Raw genomic sequence first — 20,937 nt, forward strand, 5'->3', positions numbered from 1 at the left:
TGAGTGAGGGGTCCAGCCGCTGTGCATAGCCAGGCATGCTGGCTGTGGCAGGGCAGGCAGCTCCAGGCACTGACATGGGAACTGGCTCCCTGTAAGGCTGCAGCTGGACCAGGCGTACCGCAAGCAGCTTCCATGTCTGGCAATGGGGAGTGCAGTGGTGCAGAAGCTTGGAAACATAGGAAGTGGCAGAGCCCCAAAGAGGGTGTCACAACCCTGGCTCAGGGAGCTCCTAGGTCTGGGCTCCCCGGAGGGCTATGGCTCTACTCTCCTCTCCTCGTTGCCTGCAACGTGGCAAGCAAAGGATGTGTTTCAGCCCTGCCATTTAGCAGGTCCCATGTTCTTGTCCCATGTCCAGGAAGAATGAGGTACACAGACAACTGAAGGATGAGCAATGCAAAGAGGTGCTTCACTGAGCAACAGAACAGCTCAGTGAGACCCACAGTGGGTAGCGCCTCTCCGCAGGCAGGTTGTCCCATCTTCTGCCCAAGTCTGGCTAAGTCCAGGGGCGTTTTATGGGCTTCAGAGGAGAGAAAGTATGTGGTGATTGTTCCATGGGCAGCCATGGGTGGGCCTGGAAAAAGCACCATACATTCTCACTCCAGTCTGCAGAACTGGCAGCCTGGTGTCCAGCCTCAGGTCCTCTGTGGGCTGAAGGTGAAGTTTCACCAAGGATCCTCCCCTTTCTGCCCAGGAGCCTGTCTGCCACCTGCCGCCATTATCCTGCCATCCACAGTGCCCATGACACCAAGACTGTTCCTGCTAAGGGGTGCCTGCAAGGCCTGTGCTGAGCTGTGCTCAGCCCCCCATTGGCCTCCCTCTCTTGCTCATCAGCACCCAAAGTCTGGAGGGGGCCAAGGCAGCAGGGTGCTGGCATGTCAGCGCTGCCCTGAGCGCATACACACCCAGCCAGGTTGTGACAGTGCCCGAGCTTGGCCACAATTTTGCTCTGAAATTGGAGCAGGCGCTGAGAGTGGGGAGAGGCCAGGCAGTAGGAGTAGGCACTTCTGAGCCTGAGGGGACGGGGGGGCTTCCTGGGCCCCAGTGAGTGCAGAGATGCCTGGGTCTGCAGTTGCTACTGGGCAGCTGCAGCTGCGCCCAGGATGGCAGGGCTCCTGCCCCTCCAACTTGGAAGAGGGTGGGGCTTCCACCTGTTCCTAGCTTCTGCCAACTCATGTAGCACAGAGCCCCAGCCCCTGGAGCTGGAGCTGTGGCAGTAGCAACTCCAGACAGGCTGCAGCCGCCATCACCAGCCTCATTCACACTACAAAAACTTATATTGATGAAAACACTAGATGGTACTGATTATAGCAAGAAAATGCAGGCCAATTAATCCTGCCAAATTACTTGCAGTATAAATCCTACAAAGCAGATCTTTAAAACCTTGGCTGTTACACTCTAGGGAGAATTACAGTAATTCTTACAGAAATATATTTTCAAAGTCATGTTTCGACTTGTTTTCCGTTAACCTTCTGGGTGTATACCTTCTGTGTAAGTTGATTACTTAACAACACAATGACCCTAACAGAAAACGGGATAGTAACACAGAGTTCAACTTGTGGAAATAAACAAAAAAGGAGTAGAAACCAAATTCATTATACTCCCTATAAGGAGAACACTCACCATAATGAAATAATTAGGTGGTAAATAAAATTCTACCTTGTTTATAAGAAAAATCCATAATGCTATGAGTTTAAGTCATAACCAGAAAGATTTTTAGTAAGAATTCTAAACACATAAAATCTAGAACATGCTGCCTGTAGTTAATTAACAATACTTAACACTGAGATAACTAAATAGAAGTAAGCAACTGCAAGTATTTTAAAAACATAATCATTATGTCAAAGCAGTGTTGGGGCAACTCTAAGAGAACAAAGATGAATCAGAGAGCATGGTGAGTGTTACAACTGTGCATGGAACAGGTGAACACACATGTGAAGCAAGACAGTAAGCAAGGAGAAGGCTGAAAGCCACTCCTTCTCATGGGAGTTAAAACAACCAAATAGGAAGAGGCTATGCGAACATCTGTAAGCCCTCCCACTGCAGCGGCTCCTGGCAGGGATCTCCCACCTCCTTTGGTCCAGCTCAATGGGGATCTGTAAAAACAAGGGAGGTTAGTTTGTTCAGTTACCTGTACCCTGAGTTCACTGGATAAAGACCATGTGTTTTCCTTTCATCTAAGGGACATTGAGCATGTATGTGCCTTGGACAGAAGGCAGCTCCTTCTAGATGGGCCTGATTGGGGGAAAACATGGTGACCTCCCTGAAAGTGAGAACCATGTTTCTGTGGTCAACCTTCCAGCAACCTACTATGATTGATAATGTAAAGACAAACACCCAATTTAAAAAGCAGTAGACAAAACATGAGCAAAATTCATAAACGAATAAATGGAAACAGGCTTTAATAAGTTTACTTTTAAAAGTTTCCTTTCATCCTATAGAAAGCAAAGAGAGATAGTTGCCAAAGTGACAGAGCATGGAAGTGACAGATTGGTTCAGGACCAGGGAAAAGGGTCACTTTCTATGGTGAGCAGCACCCATCTGGCCTCCTGGAAGTGAACAAAGCCATGCCTCCCATAGGGAGCAGTCCCCTTGGCCTGATACACCTTGTTCACATTGCTGTCCAGAGGGTAAAACAATCCCAAAAGTCAGAAGGAGCTGGCATGGGAGAGGACTATGGTGGTAAGAGGTGCAAAGGGGCCTATTCGCCTCCCATTGGGCACCAGGAATGAAGGTGGAGGGACACAGCCACCCCTCTTGTATGCTTACATCACCCTCCAAAGCAAAGTCAGGCACTACTGAGCCCCTGGTCATAACACCACCAAAATACAAAGCCTTAAACACTTCTGAATCTAATTCCAGTACTAGGAATTGGAAGAAAATTATTATGACTTTGTTCCTATTCAAATATTTGGCTTCAAGGATGATGATATGGTTTGGCTGTGTCCCCACCCAGATCTCATTTTGAACTGCACCTCCCATAATTCCCCATGTGGAGGAATTATGTTATCTCCCAGGGACCCACTGGGAGATAACTGAATCACGGTGCAGTTTCCCCCATACTGTTCTCATGGTAGTGAATAAGTCTCATGATATCTAATGTTTTTATAAGGAGTTTACCCTTTTGCTTGGTTCTCATTGCTGCCTGCCATGTAAGATGTCCCTTTGTTCCTCCTTAGTCTTCTGCCATGATTGTGAGGCCTCCCAATCATGTGGAACTGTGAGTCAATTAAATCTCTTTCCTTTATAAATCACTCAGTCTTTATTAGCAGTGTGAGAACAGACTAATGCAGATGATCCCCTTTGCTTTTTCATAAAGTTTATTTTGTATCTATGTTTCCTAATTCTTACAATAAACATGTACTGCTTCCATAAGGGAAAAAAAATATATTTTATTCTAAGTCTTCCTCCTACATACACGAATATACCTTACTCTATACAGAACTCCACATGCAGTCTGGAAAGGGAGCAGACCCACGGGAGGCTGAGCCACACTCCAACCCACCGCAAGCTGTCTCTGCAGTCTCATCTGCAACCACCATCAAGCACAAGCACTTGATATTACTTTTCCATGATATTATACCAAATACTGTATGCCCTGTAGATTCTAGCAAACCGTCAGGTCTCAGGCAGACTGTGCAACTGGCCCAAGTAAAGGCAGAATAAATAACTGCTCAGCAGAGGGACACCCATGGGGTGTCGGGATATGAGGAAGGTATGACAGCTCAGGGTGCTTTGGTGGGGGAAGCGGGGAGAAACACAGGTATGAGACCTGTGAACCCTGAGCATGAGGCTGCAGCACAGTGACCTCGGGGAGGTCCCTCCCCACATCTCCAGAGCCACAAAATGATATTACTGGTACAAAACCAAAGCCCTGACACAATTTTGCAAATTTGAGGCATTTATTCCATCCAATTATCACTACTATGCATACCATATATATTTTGCACCTAACAAATTATGTGTTTTATCAGGCTTACAGCAACACTTCCAGATGTTCCCATTTGCTTTCACATTCTGCCTCATTGTGTTCTACAGTGACACCCTCAGATGGGGACCTGGAGGCAATGATCAGAAAGAACCCCCAAAGGATGAAGCCCGTGGCTGAGAGAGCAATGGACAAGGAAGTCCCCCCACCTCCAGGGAAGAATCAGAGTCTGGAGAACAAGGACGCTCCCTGCTGTGCAGGGTGCAGGAAGCTGGCCAGACAGGGCCAGGCTGGGCCCTCCACCTCCTCTCCTGAATGAGTGTATTTTACTTCAGTTACCCTGCCCCTATGTGACTCCCAGGCTGCTGGCCCACAAAGAGCCACAGCCAGACCAGCAAAGCAATGATCAGGGATCACCAGAGGTCTGGACACCAGCTGGGAAGAGGTGATGGGCAAGGACACAGGCTCACCTCCCGTGGGGGTGCTAGGCAATTTGTGGCATGTGCCACCATATCTGGTACAACCCACACAGTTTCCTGCATGCTCCTCTGTATTCTTTCTTGACTTTCTACTGTTGGACTAGAGGCAACTGCCAAGGTGACTCCAGAACCTTCTGTTAGAGAACAGAGCTTAAGGATGGAAGAAGCCTGGGTCCTTGGGTGACTTTGAGGGCCAGCTGTGCCACAGAGCATCACCCTTGCTTCTGATGTGGTCACAGCCCCTGGCCATTCTTGTCCCTGTCCCCTATGCTCCTCACCCTACGCACATATGTATGTACACGTTCACACGGACAGACCCACGCTGATCCACATGCTTGTTTCCTGCCTTAGCCCAGCAGGCCTAAGCAACAGCAAGCTCCAGCAACAAAATCACAGCTCGAGCTGGAGCGCGAGAGCACGAACTCTCACAGGATCCTGCCTCGTGAGGGTGCTCTGTCCTTCACAGTGCACACGCAGCAGCAATGCATTGGAAAGACGGGCCACTCTGTTCTGCTTGACACAACCTAATTAAGTTCCTGCGTATTTGAAAATTGTAGTTAATTTTCTAGATCAAAGGGAAAAAAAGACAACATGTAAACTTTATTTTCAATATTAACACTTACAATTACAATAAGAACTGGCACTGTTATGATTTGCTTCGGATCCAATTACTATAGTATTTCAAGTGCAATTTCACAAATCTACTTTTATACATTTGCTTTAGAATTTCAACTGTTAACCTAGAGTGCATTTGCTATCCTTGAAATGCACCCTGGAGCTGAGAGAAGCTCCTGCCCAGGCAGCAGGGTCTTTCTTGAGCTGTGAGGCCCAGCAGCACAAATGCAGTGAAAGGTACATACACAGTCATTACAACAGGTTCCAGGAGATCTGGGCCTTCCATCCGTAACTGCTGCTGTCCACTGTTCCCGGCAGACATTGCTAGAGAATGGTGCCTTCCATTCTTACCAGATACTGGGGAATATCCCTCCCTGCTACTACACATATAATGCACAGTAACAAATAACATAAATCCACCCCCTCTTCACGGACCTAGTGGGATTCCAGGTGGCCCATTCCAGAACAAACCTTAAGCCTGAAAGCTGTGGCTGCCCTCTGCCACTGCCATCCCATTACCCCCACCTTCCCTAAGCATGTCCAGACCCCTGGTGCCAGCATGCAGAAGGTTGTAATGGGTACTTGTTGGATGAATGAAATAATGGATTGATGGAAGAGTGGGTGGGTGGGTAAATGAATGAATAGATGACGGATGCGTGGATGAATGAATAGATGGGTGATGGGTAGATGTGCAGACAGATGGATGAATAGATGGACAGATGGATGATGGATGGGTGGGTAGATGGGTGGAGGATGGATAGGTGGACAATATATAGGTGGGTAGATGGGTGAATGAGTGAATAGCTGGAGGATAGGTTGGTGGATAGATGGATGGACTGAAGTGAGTAGATGGATGATAGATGGATTGGTATACAGGTTGGGGGATGGATAGATGCCATCCTATCCTACACCTCCAGGTGCCACCATGCTCTGCATCTCACAAAGGGTTGCTCTCTTTGCAAGGTAAGAGTCGTGGCTGGGACCAGGGAAGGAGGCTGGCACGACAGCTGCCTGCTTTCTCCTGACGGCCAGCTGGCTCTGCTCACTCTGTGAAGGGTGAAGATCAGGAGTCCCAGGGCTTTTCCTCCAGCAGTACTCAGGTGGAGCAAGCCTCTCCAGATCTGGACCTCTATCTCCACAAAGGTCCCCCACACCCTGTTCACTCCTATCCTGGAAACATGGGGGAGCCCAGCCTCAGACTGAAACACAGTTCAGAACTGTTGCCATAGGACAGTGGTCTTCACATGTGTATACATGACTGAGCACAGATAAGGATGTTATCACATGTGGGATAAACAAAATGCTCAGTAAGAAATACATCTGGAAATATAGGATGCTATTCAGACAGCACGGGGGGTGGAGAGTGAAGGACTGCCTGTGTTCCCACCTCACCACCCTCTCACTGGTCATCAACTTAGCAGCAGTGCTGTGGGTGAATGAGGCTATAGCAGCAGCCACTGGGCAATGACTGGGGTGCAGGAAACGCTCCCTGTGTGGGCACTAACTGCTCCCCAGCATCCTGCCCTGTGGCTCCCAGGCCTCTCCCAGGTCTCATGCTGGCAGCATCTGCCAGGGTGGCAGTGTCTGCTTGATGGGGGCTCGGGTCACTATGTAAACGGCACATTATTCTTTAGAGCTATTTTCCTGATGATTAAGCTAATCCATCTGAGGCTCACACACAGTCAACAGTCAATTATTTGCCCTGTAGAAGGGAGTAACTGTATGGATAATTCGGGAGTGATGAAAAAAATCATTGAAATTATATTGCCACTGAAGCTAGCTAAAACCAGTAACTTGCTACTACATTGTTTTCATCAAAGAATTACATTTTAAAAGGTGTATTATACCCATCTTAGGGAAAAAAACAAAACAAAACACAATGCAATACACATTATTTACAGTACCTTAAAAATATACAGTATAACAGACTATATTTTACATCTTATAAAACTTTGCCAGTCTGGTATAAATGTGATAGCCAATCTTAATAATATCCATAATTTTCAAAGGCATTTTTATTAGTTTCAAAGATAATGCAATTATAAAATATCAACAGCAAGAACATATAACATGATACCATTTAATAACACTCACAATGAACTTACTCACATAGGAATGACCAAGGAATACAGTCATTTAATATGCAACCTTAATTGTTATACCTCATAACCCTCTCAATTTCTTATAACCTTGGTCTGAAAATGCAACATATTTGAGAGTGGTTTTCCCACTGCAGAATAAGATTATGGAATGCATGAAAAAGACATTTTAAGCTTGAATCACAGTAAATTCTAAAAGAATGATGACAGAATTATTCTTGTACTTTTCAATGTTTTTCCCAACTTAAATGATTAGTGATGAATGTCCATCGAAAAAGTAGTGGCAATTGTAAACTGAGGGTATCTGGTAAAAATGTCCTTTAGTTTTTGCCTTTGTTTTACTCCCTATTGCCTGTCTTAGTGACATCTCAATTTCTAAAGCTTAACTGAGGAAATAAATACAGGCCAAGGCTGTCACCCCTTGAGGTGAGGGCTGAGGGAGCCGCACAGATCAGCTGTCCTGAGACCGCCCGTCAGTCCAGGAAAACATTGAGGGTGTGGCGTCCCTGGCCCCGGACACACGCACCTGCAGCAGGGTGCCCAGAGGGCCCAGGGTCAGGGTTCCCCACTCCCACAGACTTCCATGAGATTTCATCACCCTTGTTACATTAGCAAGGTGCCGTTATAAGATTGCTGACTTTGAGAGTCATCTGTTTTTCCTCTTTTGAAGAAGCTACACCAAAAAACAGAGGATAATTTTATTTCCTGAAGAGACAGCTATCTCCTGCCACAGAATGTCCCAAAGGCCCTGTGGTGGTGAAGTCCTGTGCTCCAGTCCCATCAGGTGGGGGATGCTACAGTGGCGCCCAGAAGACATGAAGGCAGAGGCACTGATCACCCCTGTGTTCAGCTGTTCTCTGGGCTAGACACATCTTTTCACTAAGGCATTTTCTATTAATTATTTCATATTATACAAAGAAAAAAAAACTGTCAACAGTCAACAGCTTTTAAAGCAGCAATTCACATCCAAAAACCAGTAGCTTGTGATGTGTATAGCCGTGGGCAACTTTTGAATCCGATTTTGAGGAAAAAAAACCCTACATTTTAATGACTTAAAACATTAAGTTGAATTAAAAACTGGTATTAACCTAGAGTGCCAAATGTAAGGAATTTGCTCTCCATTCTTTTAAAGAGGAAATATTTTCACAATGGTTGCTACAGCCTTGCTTTCTGCAGCATGAAAACAGTTTTAATGTAGAAAAGTAATTAATGAAGAGTGCAGCAAAGGAAATCTCATAGTAGCATCTATCTCTGGAAGAAAAACCTTTGCTGTAGCTCACAGCTACAAACTTTAAGGTTTTATAAATATCTTTCCAAAGATGTACTTCAGACTCTGAAGCTAAAAGATTTCTATTCATGTTTACAGACACATTTTTGAATCTTCCTTTTAAGTGCCCCATCTAAAATTCTATAAAATGCCAACAACAAATAAGGCACTTAAAAAGGGAATACAGGAAGTAACGGGCATCAGAAGATTAATTCACAAAGCAGTCTATCCCAGAAAACACTTCTGTATTGCATTAAAGACTAATGCTTCACATTTAAGAATAAAACTAAATGAATTACCTTTCCTCTCAGAGCGCTTCTTGCGCCTCCTTTTATACCGACGCCCCATGATGCTGAAAAAGGGCCCCATGTGCAAAGGCCCAGTGGTGGACGACGCCATGCAGACACGCCAATGCAAGCCCCAGCGGCCCCAGCCTCATTCTGAGCCTCAGTCACTCGGGGCAGCAGCACAGCGACTCACTTCAGCGTGCCAGCAGCTGCGACAACAGCAGCCCCTGCCGAGGGAGCCTCCTCCTCTGCCTCAGGCTCATTCATCACGCTGCAGTTAGGCAGAACTAGGCTGAAGGGGCCCAAACACCACAATGACTTCAGAGCACACCACCCAGAAAATGACATGTGACAGTTAACCCTTCAGTGAAGTCACGGAAAAAACACCACGAGCAGAGGGGAGAGAACGACAGCCGCAAATCTTCCTAGCGAAACAAATCTCCCACAGCAAACACACCTAAGTCCTGTTTAAACGGAAATCCTAATACCAAAAAGACCATCAATAAAAGAGTACAGTCTAGAAAATAAAACTGTAAAAAGTAACAGGCTACCATACAACGCAATGCAGAGGCTCAATAGACAGCAGCTGACAAAAACAACTTCATATAAAGTGCAGGTGAGTGGTCAGGATGGTACCAGTGAAATTGCAGGGACAGGAAACCACACGCCATTGACCAGTGGATACTTCCCTTTCCCCCAGAGATCACTCTTCCTCCTCTGTTAACGCACGTGTTCTGGACCAACGCTGACCTGCCTTGTTCATTACTGTAGAGCAGAGGCGCAGCTCATGCCCCAGGTGAATGACACACAGCCAAGGGAGGGACAAACACCAACATTTCCCCATTTTCCACTGTGCCTAGTGGCTTGACCAGCACATGCAGCCTGTGACTAGCACAGTCCCATGACCAGCCTGGGGCAAGCAGGGAAACACGTCACATACACATACATGCACACACACACCTCATACAACACTTGGTGCCTCTGCCCCCTGGGACCCAGCATGTAGGGCGGGCACAACAGAACCCAAAGCCCCCAGCCTCCTCTTGTCCAGACAAATGCTCTTCAGGCCCCAGGGAGATGCTGCTCTGAGACGGCCTGTGTCCTGAACAAAAGGTAACTGCATCCAAACGCCCTCGAGACCAGGCTGTCTTGGGAGGAGTCCGATTATGGGGAAGAAATAACGTAGAAGAAGCACTCATAGGCAAAAGAAAACAAGACAAATTAATGAACCAGTCAGATGCTTTCTCTTGGAACAATGCAATTACTGTCTTGTGTAACAAAGCACCTTTTCCTAGGAATGACTGGCATCCACTTTGTGATTCATAACTGCAAAGGTACACATGAATTAGGGCAATGTTTGTGACAACTGCACATGGCACCTGAGGATATGTTGCCATATTAAGCAACTCTTATAACTTAAATTTGTGTGTGTCCGGACATACTCTGAGTAAGCATAGTGAATTCTTTTAGTTTTCTATTGCCTCAGCATCTATCTGGAATATGAGTTGAACTTTCTCCTACCAGCAGCAGAGTTCAGCCACCCTTGACAGTTTCCAGTTCTACTCTACATGCAAGTGGCTCAAGCTAGTACCAGAGATGAGGACCTAGAGGCATCTTTCACTCAGGCATCTGCCCATGCAGTTACAGTGACCCCACCCTACTCCCTTACATGTTCTGCTGATTGGCTGTGGTGGGTGCGTGCTCTCTCTCTGCCTGACCCTTTGTTCGTGCCTTGCATGACCCAGGGACAGAGGACTGCCCTCCTGACTCAGGGCATCCTCCCTGCTCAGGATCTGTAAGTAAAAATCTTTGAACATGATTCCCATTGTGTGGTGTGCTGAATTTGTGCCTTTCGTCTGAAGAACCGGACAACCCCAGGCAGGGTTTTTCCCAAAACGCCGGGAGAACACAAAATCAGGCTCCTGGCACGAGTGACGATCAGGCAGGAATAGCCTGGACATGAATCAGACAAGAGCCACCAAGGCAGCTGTCAGTATGCACATGTTTCAAGAGGGAATCCTGGTCACAGGTCAAACAATGAGACATCAGGCCAACCGCCAGGAAAAACAGCATCTTATGAGAGCATTGGCAACAGCACACCCAGCCCCTTCACTTCCTATTAGGGTGGGGCTGCCAGCCACTCTGGCACTGGAACCCCAATTTAGTTGGAGGCTCTCAAAACACTGTTAGACTCAGGCTCCATGTCCGCAATCAGAGAATTATCAATAGTTTTATTTCTTATAAAATTATTAATATGATTTAACTAAATTTTCAAAGTTTAAATTAAAAACTCAGCTTTAAACAATTTGGACTTAAACATTTCACACTAACTACTTTATATATTATAATTGGTAATAATTCAGAAAAAATAATTTTCTGAAAATACAAAAAATTGTAATTTTTGCTTTATTTACTTAAATTCAAATTTTAATAGAAATATTCAAATTTTGTGTGTGTACATATGTGTGTGTGTGTGTATATATATATATATATATTTTTTTTTTTTTTTGGGGGGGGTTGGGGGGATGGAGTTTTGCTCTGTCACCTAGGCTGGAGTGCAGTGGTACAATCTCGGCTCACTGCAACTTCTGCCTCCTAGGTTCAAGTGATTCTCCTGCCTTTGCCTCCTAAGCAGCGTGCGCCACCACGGCCAGCTAATTTATTGTGTATTTTTTAGTAAAGACGGGGTTTCACTATGTTAGTCAGGATGGTCTCAAACTCCCAACCTCAAGTGATCTGCTTACTTCAGCCTCCCAAAGTGCTGGGATTACAGGCATGAGCCACTGTACCTGGGCCAATGACATGTTTTATTTTTTAAATCTTTAGATCAAGAAGTAGCAAACATTTTCTGTAAAGGGCCAGAGAGTAAGTACTTTAGACTTCATGGCCACACATCTCTGCTGCATTATTTTATTTTTTAACAACTCTTTAAAAAGTGTTAACACTGCACAGAAACAGCCTGTAGGCTGCTGTGTGCCAGTCCTGCATTGGGTCATTAATACCAGCAGAAGGTACATTATCTGAAAATGTTTAATATAAAACATAATTAGTGGTTTGCAGAAATAAAAACAAAATAATAAATGTTATGGGAGAAACATGAACTTATTGATAAATCATGTCTTGTTCCTGTTATTCAAACATGAGTGGCCTCTGAACACCCAGATATGTGCAGTAACGGTTAAATTCAGTGGTCTTTGATATTTTGCCAACATTCATTCATATAAAACCCATAGCTCTCCACGTATCTTTCCCATCTTGAAGATGTATTTGTCAAACAAGGAAGACACAACATATTGCATCAGTAGTATGCTAGCTTGACTTAAGCTCTGAAAGATTTAGACATGTTATGTGGCCCCCATTTGAACTCTGGTGCCCCAACCCTGCCAATGTCAGAGACAGGCCCAGGGACGGCAGGGCCACCTGAGTGCCCCCAGATGCTGTGCACAAGGAGATGGCCAGCCTTTCATGAGTGGCATGGTGCAGCTGCGATGGAGCTCTGCTCCATGCTCCCAGTACAGAGGACAGGCTGGTGTCAAGATGAGCTTCTGAGACAGAGTAAGGCAAGCAGGGAGCCTCCCAAGAAGAAGAGGGACCTAAGACAGGAACAGAGGCATCATAGGAAGCTGCCTGCAGACCCATGCTGCTATACCCAGGAGCATGTGGGTGTCTGGAGTACGCAGGGCCAGACCTGAAAGGGCCTTTCATGCTGAGGTGATGTCTTTGAACTCCATCCTGAATGCCATAGAATGTCTGCAGGTTTGCATCCAGCGGTAAGAAAGGTGGACTGACAATGTGGGGATAGGTGAGGAAGACAGGAAAGAGGGAACAGGTGACAGTCACAGCCCTACATCAGCCCAGTCAGGGGTGAGAAGGCCTAAACCCTCCCATGGTGGCACGGGTGGAGAGAGAAGCTGGGGGAAGAAATGACGCAGAGATCTCGCCGGGCAGCCACAGAGAAAAATCACACTCCCAGTTGCTGGCAAATGCGTCTGTGATGCCTACAAGCAGCTGGGAGCTCAAGCCTGCTCTACTCCTTGACTGCTGCAGAACTCAGCGCCAGCTCCAGTGCCCTCAGAGCCCTGATTTTTCACAAACTGACTCCTCCCACCTTCTTCCCCTGCGGGCAGGACAGGCTATGGCAGGGATGGCAGCATCTCACTGGAAATTTGAGACACAGGCCAGAGTTGCTTTGTCACATCTCTTCTCTCTCCAGCAGGTCAAGTGCAAATCTTCCTGACACACCTCGTGGCATTACAGCAAAGGGGAGCCCAGGCCCTAGTGCTAAGGCAGGAGCCTCAGTGCAGTCAGGTGGGAGCCTCTGCTGCCTGTCCCAGTTCTTTCCTTCAATGCTCACAATGCTAAGGCTGTCACCAGACAGTGAAACAGCAGCGGAGCACTTAGGGCCGGGCCGACACCCATGGGCAATCAGCCACTGGTAGTGGTGGCTCCACCTTAATTCGTTTTACCCAGCTTATACCCTCACGAAGACTGCCATGGCCCTTAGGGCTGGGAACCAGTGGACAGGTCCCTGGGGGCATAAAAGAATGAAAACCAAGGAGGAGGTAAGCGAGAGAGAAGCTGCCTCCAAAGGCTGGCGCTACATCTGGGGCAGGCTCCTCTGAAGCAGAGCCTCTGTTCTCACAGATGCTTAGCTTGTGATGCGGGCTGGGAGGCGAGGATGCCTATTTTTGACAGTGACACCGGCAGGCCTCTGGTGTGGTGAGTTCAGGAGGGCTATACTGCAGGGCCCTGCCCATCACTCTACAAACCCTCACCAGGCAGTCAGCACATGTGTGACAGACTCTTGCCCTCTCTCGATGACAGAGGATATGTGGTAGTGATAGAGCAGGAACCGCTGTGTGGGGCTCAGAAGTGAAGCTGAGAGGACGCTAGGAGTAGAAAGAGAGAGAGAGGTGCCGGGGGGCAGTGTGGGGGCAGGAATAGAGAGAGAGGTGCCAGGGGGCAGTGTGGGAGCAGGAATAGAGAGAGAAGTGCCAGGGGGCAGTGTGGGAGCAGGAATAGAGAGAGAGGTGCCAGGGGGCAGTGTGGGAGCAGGAATAGAGAGAGAAGTGCCAGGGGGCAGTGTGGGAGCAGGAATAGAGAGAGAGGTGCCGGGGGGCAGTGTGGGAGCAGGAATAGAGAGAGAGGTGCGGGGAGGGGGGGCAGTGTGGGGGCAGGAATAGAGAGAGAGGTGCCAGGGGGCAGTGTGGGAGCAGGAATAGAGAGAGAAGTGCCAGGGGGCAGTGTGGGAGCAGGAATAGAGAGAGAGGTGCGGGGAGGGGGGGCAGTGTGGGGGCAGGAATAGAGAGAGAGGTGCCAGGGGGCAGTGTGGGAGCAGGAATAGAGAGAGAGGTGCCGGGGGGCAGTGTGGGAGCAGGAATAGAGAGAGAGGTGCCAGGGGGCAGTGTGGGAGCAGGAATAGAGAGAGAGGTGTGGGGAGGGGGGGCAGTGTGGGGGCAGGAATAGAGAGAGAGGTCCCAGGGGGCAGTATGGGAACAGGAATAGAGAGAGAGGTGCTGGAGGGTTGGGGGAGGGGTAGCATGGGAGCCAGGAAGGTTCACAGCTGCTGACCTGGATGGCTATCACAGTGAGATGGGGGACTAAGGCCAGGGGAATTGCAGAATGCTGAGCGACTTGAGGGGCATGACCCACAGCTCTGGGCCAGCACGGAGCAGGAGCCTCTCCTTCACTGCAGCTGTGCTGTTCCTGTACTCCCGGAGGCCTGGCCTGAGACAGATAAGATGACCCATTTTGGTAAAAGAGGCATATGGAAGACATCAAATCACCCCCTTCTCTCTCCAGTCTAAGATGGCACACTTTACAGTTTCACACTACAATTGCCTTGCACCAAATCCTTACCTAAGCACGCATTTGTGCACACATATGCTCAGCTCCCTGTTAGTTCAGGATCTACCACCAGATACAGATGCACAGTGTCTCTCCAACAGAGGAAGTCAAAAGCAGCCCACAGGATTAGAACCAAGAAATCACAGAAGAGAAACATAAATGCTCTTTAATTATTTCAAGTATAAAACCTCTTTTGACCTATTTTATGGTACAAACTCACTTACTGTATTTGAAAACTGTAAGGGGGAATTTCTATAGGCTTCTTTATTAATTTATATTCCCTTGGAAGTGAGATGCACAGTCATGAAAAATGACTCCATACTGTGAATAACCAGGTCTGAGAAACTAATGACTAGCCAGAAGCTCAAAAAAACCAGAACCCATGAACTGACCTGGCTAAGAAGACCTAGTCAGCAGGTGAGCAGCCCCTGGCCCCTCAGGAGGGGCTGGCCAGGCCCAAGCATAGTGGCTGCTGGGCCTAGCTGCACTGTCTCAAGGCAAGGCCCTGGGGGTCTCCTAACAGGACAGAATCAAAGAAGAAACCGTTTGAGAAATGGAGCCAGAACTTCTAGAGCTCTCTTATCCAGGAGAAAGCACTTCATATTGTCGTGGTTTTAGGCAGTCCAGATCAAACTCATCATAGGACAAGAAAAAAGGAAAAGCCAGATGGTAAAGAGCTGTCTGGATTCTGGATTCTTTACGATGATATTATTCTGGGAAAATAAAGGGCTTAAGGAAGTTAGTTTTTGTAAAAACACGGACTATTGCTGCCTGGTTGCTGGACACACTCATGTTTTCAAAAGTCCAATTATCTGCCTTCTCTGTCTGGGTCAGGGTTTTCATCTGACTTGGTTTCTACAGGAAGCTGAGCTCAATAGTGGGCTTTAGTCTCTCTAGCTTACCCCCACACCCACCACATCCGTGGAAAGAGGTGGCGGAGAGGCCAGGCCACTCCCAGAGAGGCTGGTGGTATTCTTTGTGTCCTGACAGCTCTAGCAGGATGCAGCCCTAGGAGAGTCCAGGTCCAGCTGAAACCAGGTTGCCTTGCAACTTCCTATCCCAGGCTTCCCAACTGATACAAAACTGATGACTGGTGTTTTCCTTGAAATGAGAAAAGTATAATTTCTCCATCTCCATTGTAATTCTTACCTTAAAAAAACAAAACTTTTTTTTTTTTTTTTTTGGAGACAGAGTTTCGCTGTTGTTACCCAGGCTGGAGTGCAATGGTGCGATCTCAGCTCACTGCAACCTCCGCCTCCCGGGTTCAGGCAATTCTCCTGCCTCAGCCTCCTGAGTAGCTGGGATTACAGGCACGCGCCACCATGCCCAGCTAATTTTTTGTGTTTTTTTTTTTTTAGTAGAGACGGGGTTTCACCATGTTGACCAGGATGGTCTCGATCTCTTGACCTCGTGATCCACCCGCCTCGGCCTACCAAAGTGCTGGGATTACAGGCATGAGCCACCGCACCCGGCAAAACAAAACTTACAGCAAGTCACAATTCAGAAAAAGTTTATTCATGAAACAACTTGCAAAGTATAGCTATACTCTCCTATTTTAAAATCTCAGCAGATAGAATCAGGAAAGTCTGAAACGGTGAACCCCACCATGGGCTGTGGCAACAGCCATGTGACCTCAGGGAAAGGTTCCTTGTGAGGAGTATGCGGCTCAGTGAGAATGTGGTCGGCATGACTGGCAGTGGTCACGTCAGCTGGTTTGTAACTTTTCAGGAATCTGGTAGATACCACTTTAAATGAAAATATACTAAAATGACATTCTCGGTAGATATGCTGTCATTAAAAATTAATTTGGGATTACAGTTGACACTGTGAAAGATACCACAGTAAGCTTGTTAAGAGATCCTGCTGGCATCCTCTTGCTGTGCGCCTATCTTGGGCTCTGTGTGCCACCTTGTCAATGAAGGCAGTTGTTCTGTGTTTTCTCAGATTCTGGATTTGTCAGTTAGGCATCCATTCGTCACAGGACCAGTTCTATTAAGTACATTTTCTTATTCCTAATGCTCTGGTATTTGTGGGCCTTACAGTCACAGGGAAAGACTGGCCCTCCCAGGGCTTAGAACCAGCACAGGGCTCCAGCTTCACTCACCTCTCTTATCTCACTTCTTCTGTCCTAAATCACCCCCCAGCCTGGTACCAAGAAGCTAGAGATCTCTTCTACAGCCCAAGGCCCACCAGAACTGTTCACACTAGCCATTCCTACACTGGTGCCCTGCCTGCCTTTCCCCAGAAACCCCACTCAGTCTGGCCTGGGCTTTTTTGTGGCTCCTTTCTGCCCCTTGACTGACACCCCCATGGGTCTGCTTGGCCTGAGTGCCCCTCTTCTAGGAAACGCAAGTAATAAAAATCTCCTTTCAGTGGCAGAGACCTCTTGGGTTCTGGCTCCTTGGTCACCTCCATATGCTACAATTCTATGGGCACAAAGGAGACAGATCAGTTCTCAAGACTTCCTTGGTTTAACAATGCCAAATCTACTGGGGTTCCTTTTGGACTAGTCTACAAAACACAAAAGCATGCTAGTTTCCTGACCTTCACACTGTATAATCCTGTTTGTTATATGTTCTACATTCATATAAAAAGTTAGATTAAAATGGCATTTACATATATTTTGCCTTCATTCTCTTAAAGGGATCATTTAGCTTTTTCCTCACCAAATGACACAACCCAATGCACAGTAAATCTTCCTGATATCAAAACCATATTTTTTGCTTTCTTGAAAGTCAAGAGTAATTTAGGCTCTCCTGGCATGACAAGACACACGCGCCCTAATTGTGGTAAATCTGTGTGCCACCAACTGGAACACTGCCCTAATGGGTACTGGCACCAACTAGAAAGGTACCCTAATGGGAACTGGCTCTTTCGCTGCGTGTGAATTCATCCTACAGTCATTCCACATGAAGTCGCTAGAGTTGAAGTAAGGCCCTAACAACGTAGCTATGGTTCTCTTCCTTTTTCTTCCCACTTATTTCTTCTACCATCAGGATTATTTAAGAGAAACATAAAAATAGAATGTCCGATTCATGAGAATCCAGAAATTCATAGCGGAATGAAAATGATTTGCTGTATCAGGTATGGTTTCTATGATGATTAACTGACAGTTTACAATTTTAATAAGATACCTTAAAGCTCTTTTTTCCCAACTGTAAAAGTTCATCCATTTCTGACTTCAGTTGCCAGGTCTTTGGCAACTGTTTAATTCTAGGAGAATGTCACAATTAATAACTGTTAAATTAATAACTGTTTAATTCTAGGAGAATGTCACAAATAGCCATACACCATTAGCATCTGACATTCCTGGTATCTGATTAATTTTATTTTTATCTATGTCCTCAGAGTAAAATTCTAAAGTTTAATGTTCCCAGAATATTAATTTAGGAAAACTCTTAACAGCATTTTTCTACTCTTATAAGAAGGGAAAAAATTGAGTTTATTAAATTCTAAAATCTCTATATGAGTAATTTACTGATTATTCACATAAAATCAACACATGGGAAACTGTACCATTACTTAATGTAATATTAAAGTACCTCAGAAATGTCTGTTAATAAGAAAAGTAGCAAATACTCATTCATCGATTTATCGAGCATCTACTATGTGTCAGTACTGTCCTAAGTGCTTGAGACACATCCGTGAACAAAAAGATGTTAACAACTGCTTTCCTGGAGCTTATGTTCTAATAAGGAAAAAAAAGAGACAACTGCCAATAGGTGTCATAAAAGATTAAATGCCATCAAGTGTCAGGGGACAGCAGCGGTTGCTATCCTACGAAGATGGCTGCATGTGGGAGGGCAGCAGTGGCTTTTCCATTTTGGAAGACTGTAACAAAGGTGAGGAAGCTGGCCGTGGGGAGGAGTGTTCTGGAAGGGCAGATGGAAGGCTCTAGGTAGCAGCAGCACCTCAAACTGCCCAAGAAGAGCCAGGCAGCCAGAGTGACTGCAACACAGTTAAGAGAGAATGGGAGGAGATAGAGGTCCCAGAGGCTCTGCACATGGGGCCTCCTGGGCCACAGTGAGGACACGGCAGTCATTTGGTGGCAGGAGACTGTGGCAGTGTCTTGACCAGGGGCTTTGATCTAGTTCTGATCTAGTTTTAAAAGGAACACTCTGGCCAGAGTAGAGGACAGGTACACAGGAGACGTGTTCTGAAGGCACTGCCCACTGACGTCCTGGCTGCGGTGTGCGATGGAAGAGAAAGGATGAGCTGCCTCCGGTTGGAGAGTCTGGAAGGAAGGAACTGCTGAGATTGGGAGATAATGGCAAGAGCAAGGGAATCAGAATTTGGGTATCTGAAGTTGTAGATGCCTGTGGAGGCCTGAAAGAAGATGCTACTGGACTTGGTGAGGTCTGGAGAGCCGGAGGAAGGTGTGAGCCGGAGACACAGGCTGGGTGCAATTCCCAAGTGAGGAGCATAGTGCCAGGAGGTTACGAGAGGAAGAATCAGGGAGCCAGGAGAGCACCTGCCGAAGCAGAAGGCACAGGAAAAGTCGGAGTGATGGCCACCTGTCAATCACCACACATACGTTTGCTCATTTCAATGCTATCAAATCTCAGTCAAGGAGACTGAAGTTTGTGAGCCATGGCCTGGACATGGCTGCTGTTTGCTTTACAGCCATCACAGCTGCCTCTGAGATTTGGCCTTTGTGGTGGAGCTGCACAGTTTACAGCCTGCACAGCTGTGTTGCATGGCCATGGTATCGGCAAAGTGGTAACCAGCAGAGTCATGAGCAGGTCCCTGGTCAAAGCCCTGCTCCCTCTTCTATTAGCCAAGGGCCTTAGGCAATTTCTTACCTTCTGGACTCCTGATTCCCCCTCTGTAAAACACATGACGGAGCCAGTACACACCCTTGGGTTCACGGGAGGACCACGTGAGGATGCTACTTAGGCTGCAGCAGCTGTGCCCCCGCTAAGCAGATCCCACACGGCTCCCACCACCTCATGGGGAGGAGCCTGGCAGCCAGCTAGACAAGTCGCTGCCCAAGGTCACATGCTGGCCATGTGCTAGGACCCACTCAGAACCCAGAGCTCTCCAACCTGGGGACCACACTCTTTGCCCTGCTACAATACTGCCCAATTAAAGAAAAAACACAACTACTTGAGTTTATTTTCTCAATTAAGACTCCTTACAATATTAAGTCAAATAACATACACATATTCCTTTAAATTAACACATTGCTGTTTTCTAAATTAGAATGGTTTCAAACAGAACAGACAAAGTGTAACTTTCAGTCTACTTGCAACCTTCCTCCACTCCTTCAAACAAATGAATTCAATTAAGCTTCTTCCATGGGCTTTAAAGGTGACTTTATCAGGCAACTTAGGGATAAAAATAAAAGTCTATACTTCTCAAATGAGTATAGCAGGTGTTTGATTTGAAAAACAAACAACAAAAAGAAGGCCAGGGCCAAAAAAAAAAAAAAAAAAGGAGACACTTGAATTGAGGGACCTTAATTAGCTGCAGTAGCAAAATGTGACCTAAAGCAAGCAAGCAGCCACAGTGACCAAGGGTAGCTCAGGTAACCCAGGGGTAGATAAGGTGACCCAGAGTGGCCAAGGTGACCCGGGGTGGCTAGGAGACCCAGAGGTGGCTACAGTGGCCCACGGGTGGCTAAGGTGACCCGTAAACAGCTAAGATGACCAGGAGTGGCTAAGGTGACCCTGGGGTGACTAAGATGACTCACAGATGGCAGAGGTAACCCACAGGTGGCTAAAGTGGCCCTGGGATGGCCAAGGTGACCCTGTGGTGGCTAGCATGGCCCTGGGGTGGCTGAAGGGACCTACAGATGGTTAAGGTAGCTCACAGGTAGCTCAGGTGGTACTATGCTAGCAGCAGATGACACCTGAAACCTGGGAGGCCCAGCACCCTTCAAGGACAGCTCCATTCCCATTTACAGACTCTGGGAAACCTTTCAAAAGATTCTTATGAGCTCTGAATATAAATTTGATACTAAACTGGGACATACATTGACAGGTATTTCTTTAAAGATTCTGAGGCATTATTTAAAAGCAATGCTTTCTATAACTGGCTATTAAAAATAAAACAGAATGCCAGTCTTTTGAAATATATTCTGTAAATCTGTTACTACATATTTAGATCATGACAGTATAGGCTAATTGTTTGCATTTTATAATTATTACCTATTTGGAATATTAAGCTTAAAACAACAGAATCATAAAATTATGTTCCACAAAGACAATACAAGCAAAGTAACAACTTTTTTTTTTGAGACAGGGTCTCCCTCTGTTGCCCAGGCTGGAGTGCAGTGGCGCGATCTCGGCTTATTGCCACCCCTTTCGTCTGAGATCAAGCGATTCCCCCACCTCAGCCTCTTGAGTAGCTAGGACTACAGGCATGCACCACCATGCCTGGCTAATTTATCTTTACTTTTTTTTTTGTAGACACAGGG

General features: G+C 46.7%; 1 protein-coding gene across 8 annotated transcripts in view; it reads right to left on the reverse strand.

The window, feature by feature from the left end:
* ADARB1 (adenosine deaminase RNA specific B1) overlaps positions 1-20,937 on the reverse strand; it is an 85,129-nt gene that overhangs the window by 51,626 nt on the left and 12,566 nt on the right. For 2 of the 8 annotated variants that reach the window (XM_039480530.2, XM_039480532.2), the window contains exon 1: positions 8,685-8,909. The exons of the other annotated variants lie outside the window; for them this stretch is intronic. In XM_039480530.2, coding sequence (XP_039336464.2) covers positions 8,685-8,784 — 100 coding nt within the window. In that variant the 5' untranslated portion in view covers positions 8,785-8,909. Of the gene's footprint in view, positions 1-8,684; positions 8,910-20,937 lie in introns of those variants that run through there. 8 annotated transcript variants of the gene reach the window in all.

This window comes from Saimiri boliviensis, chromosome 18, assembly GCF_048565385.1.
Source record: "Saimiri boliviensis isolate mSaiBol1 chromosome 18, mSaiBol1.pri, whole genome shotgun sequence".
In the NCBI taxonomy this organism is placed as follows: domain Eukaryota; kingdom Metazoa; phylum Chordata; class Mammalia; order Primates; family Cebidae; genus Saimiri; species Saimiri boliviensis.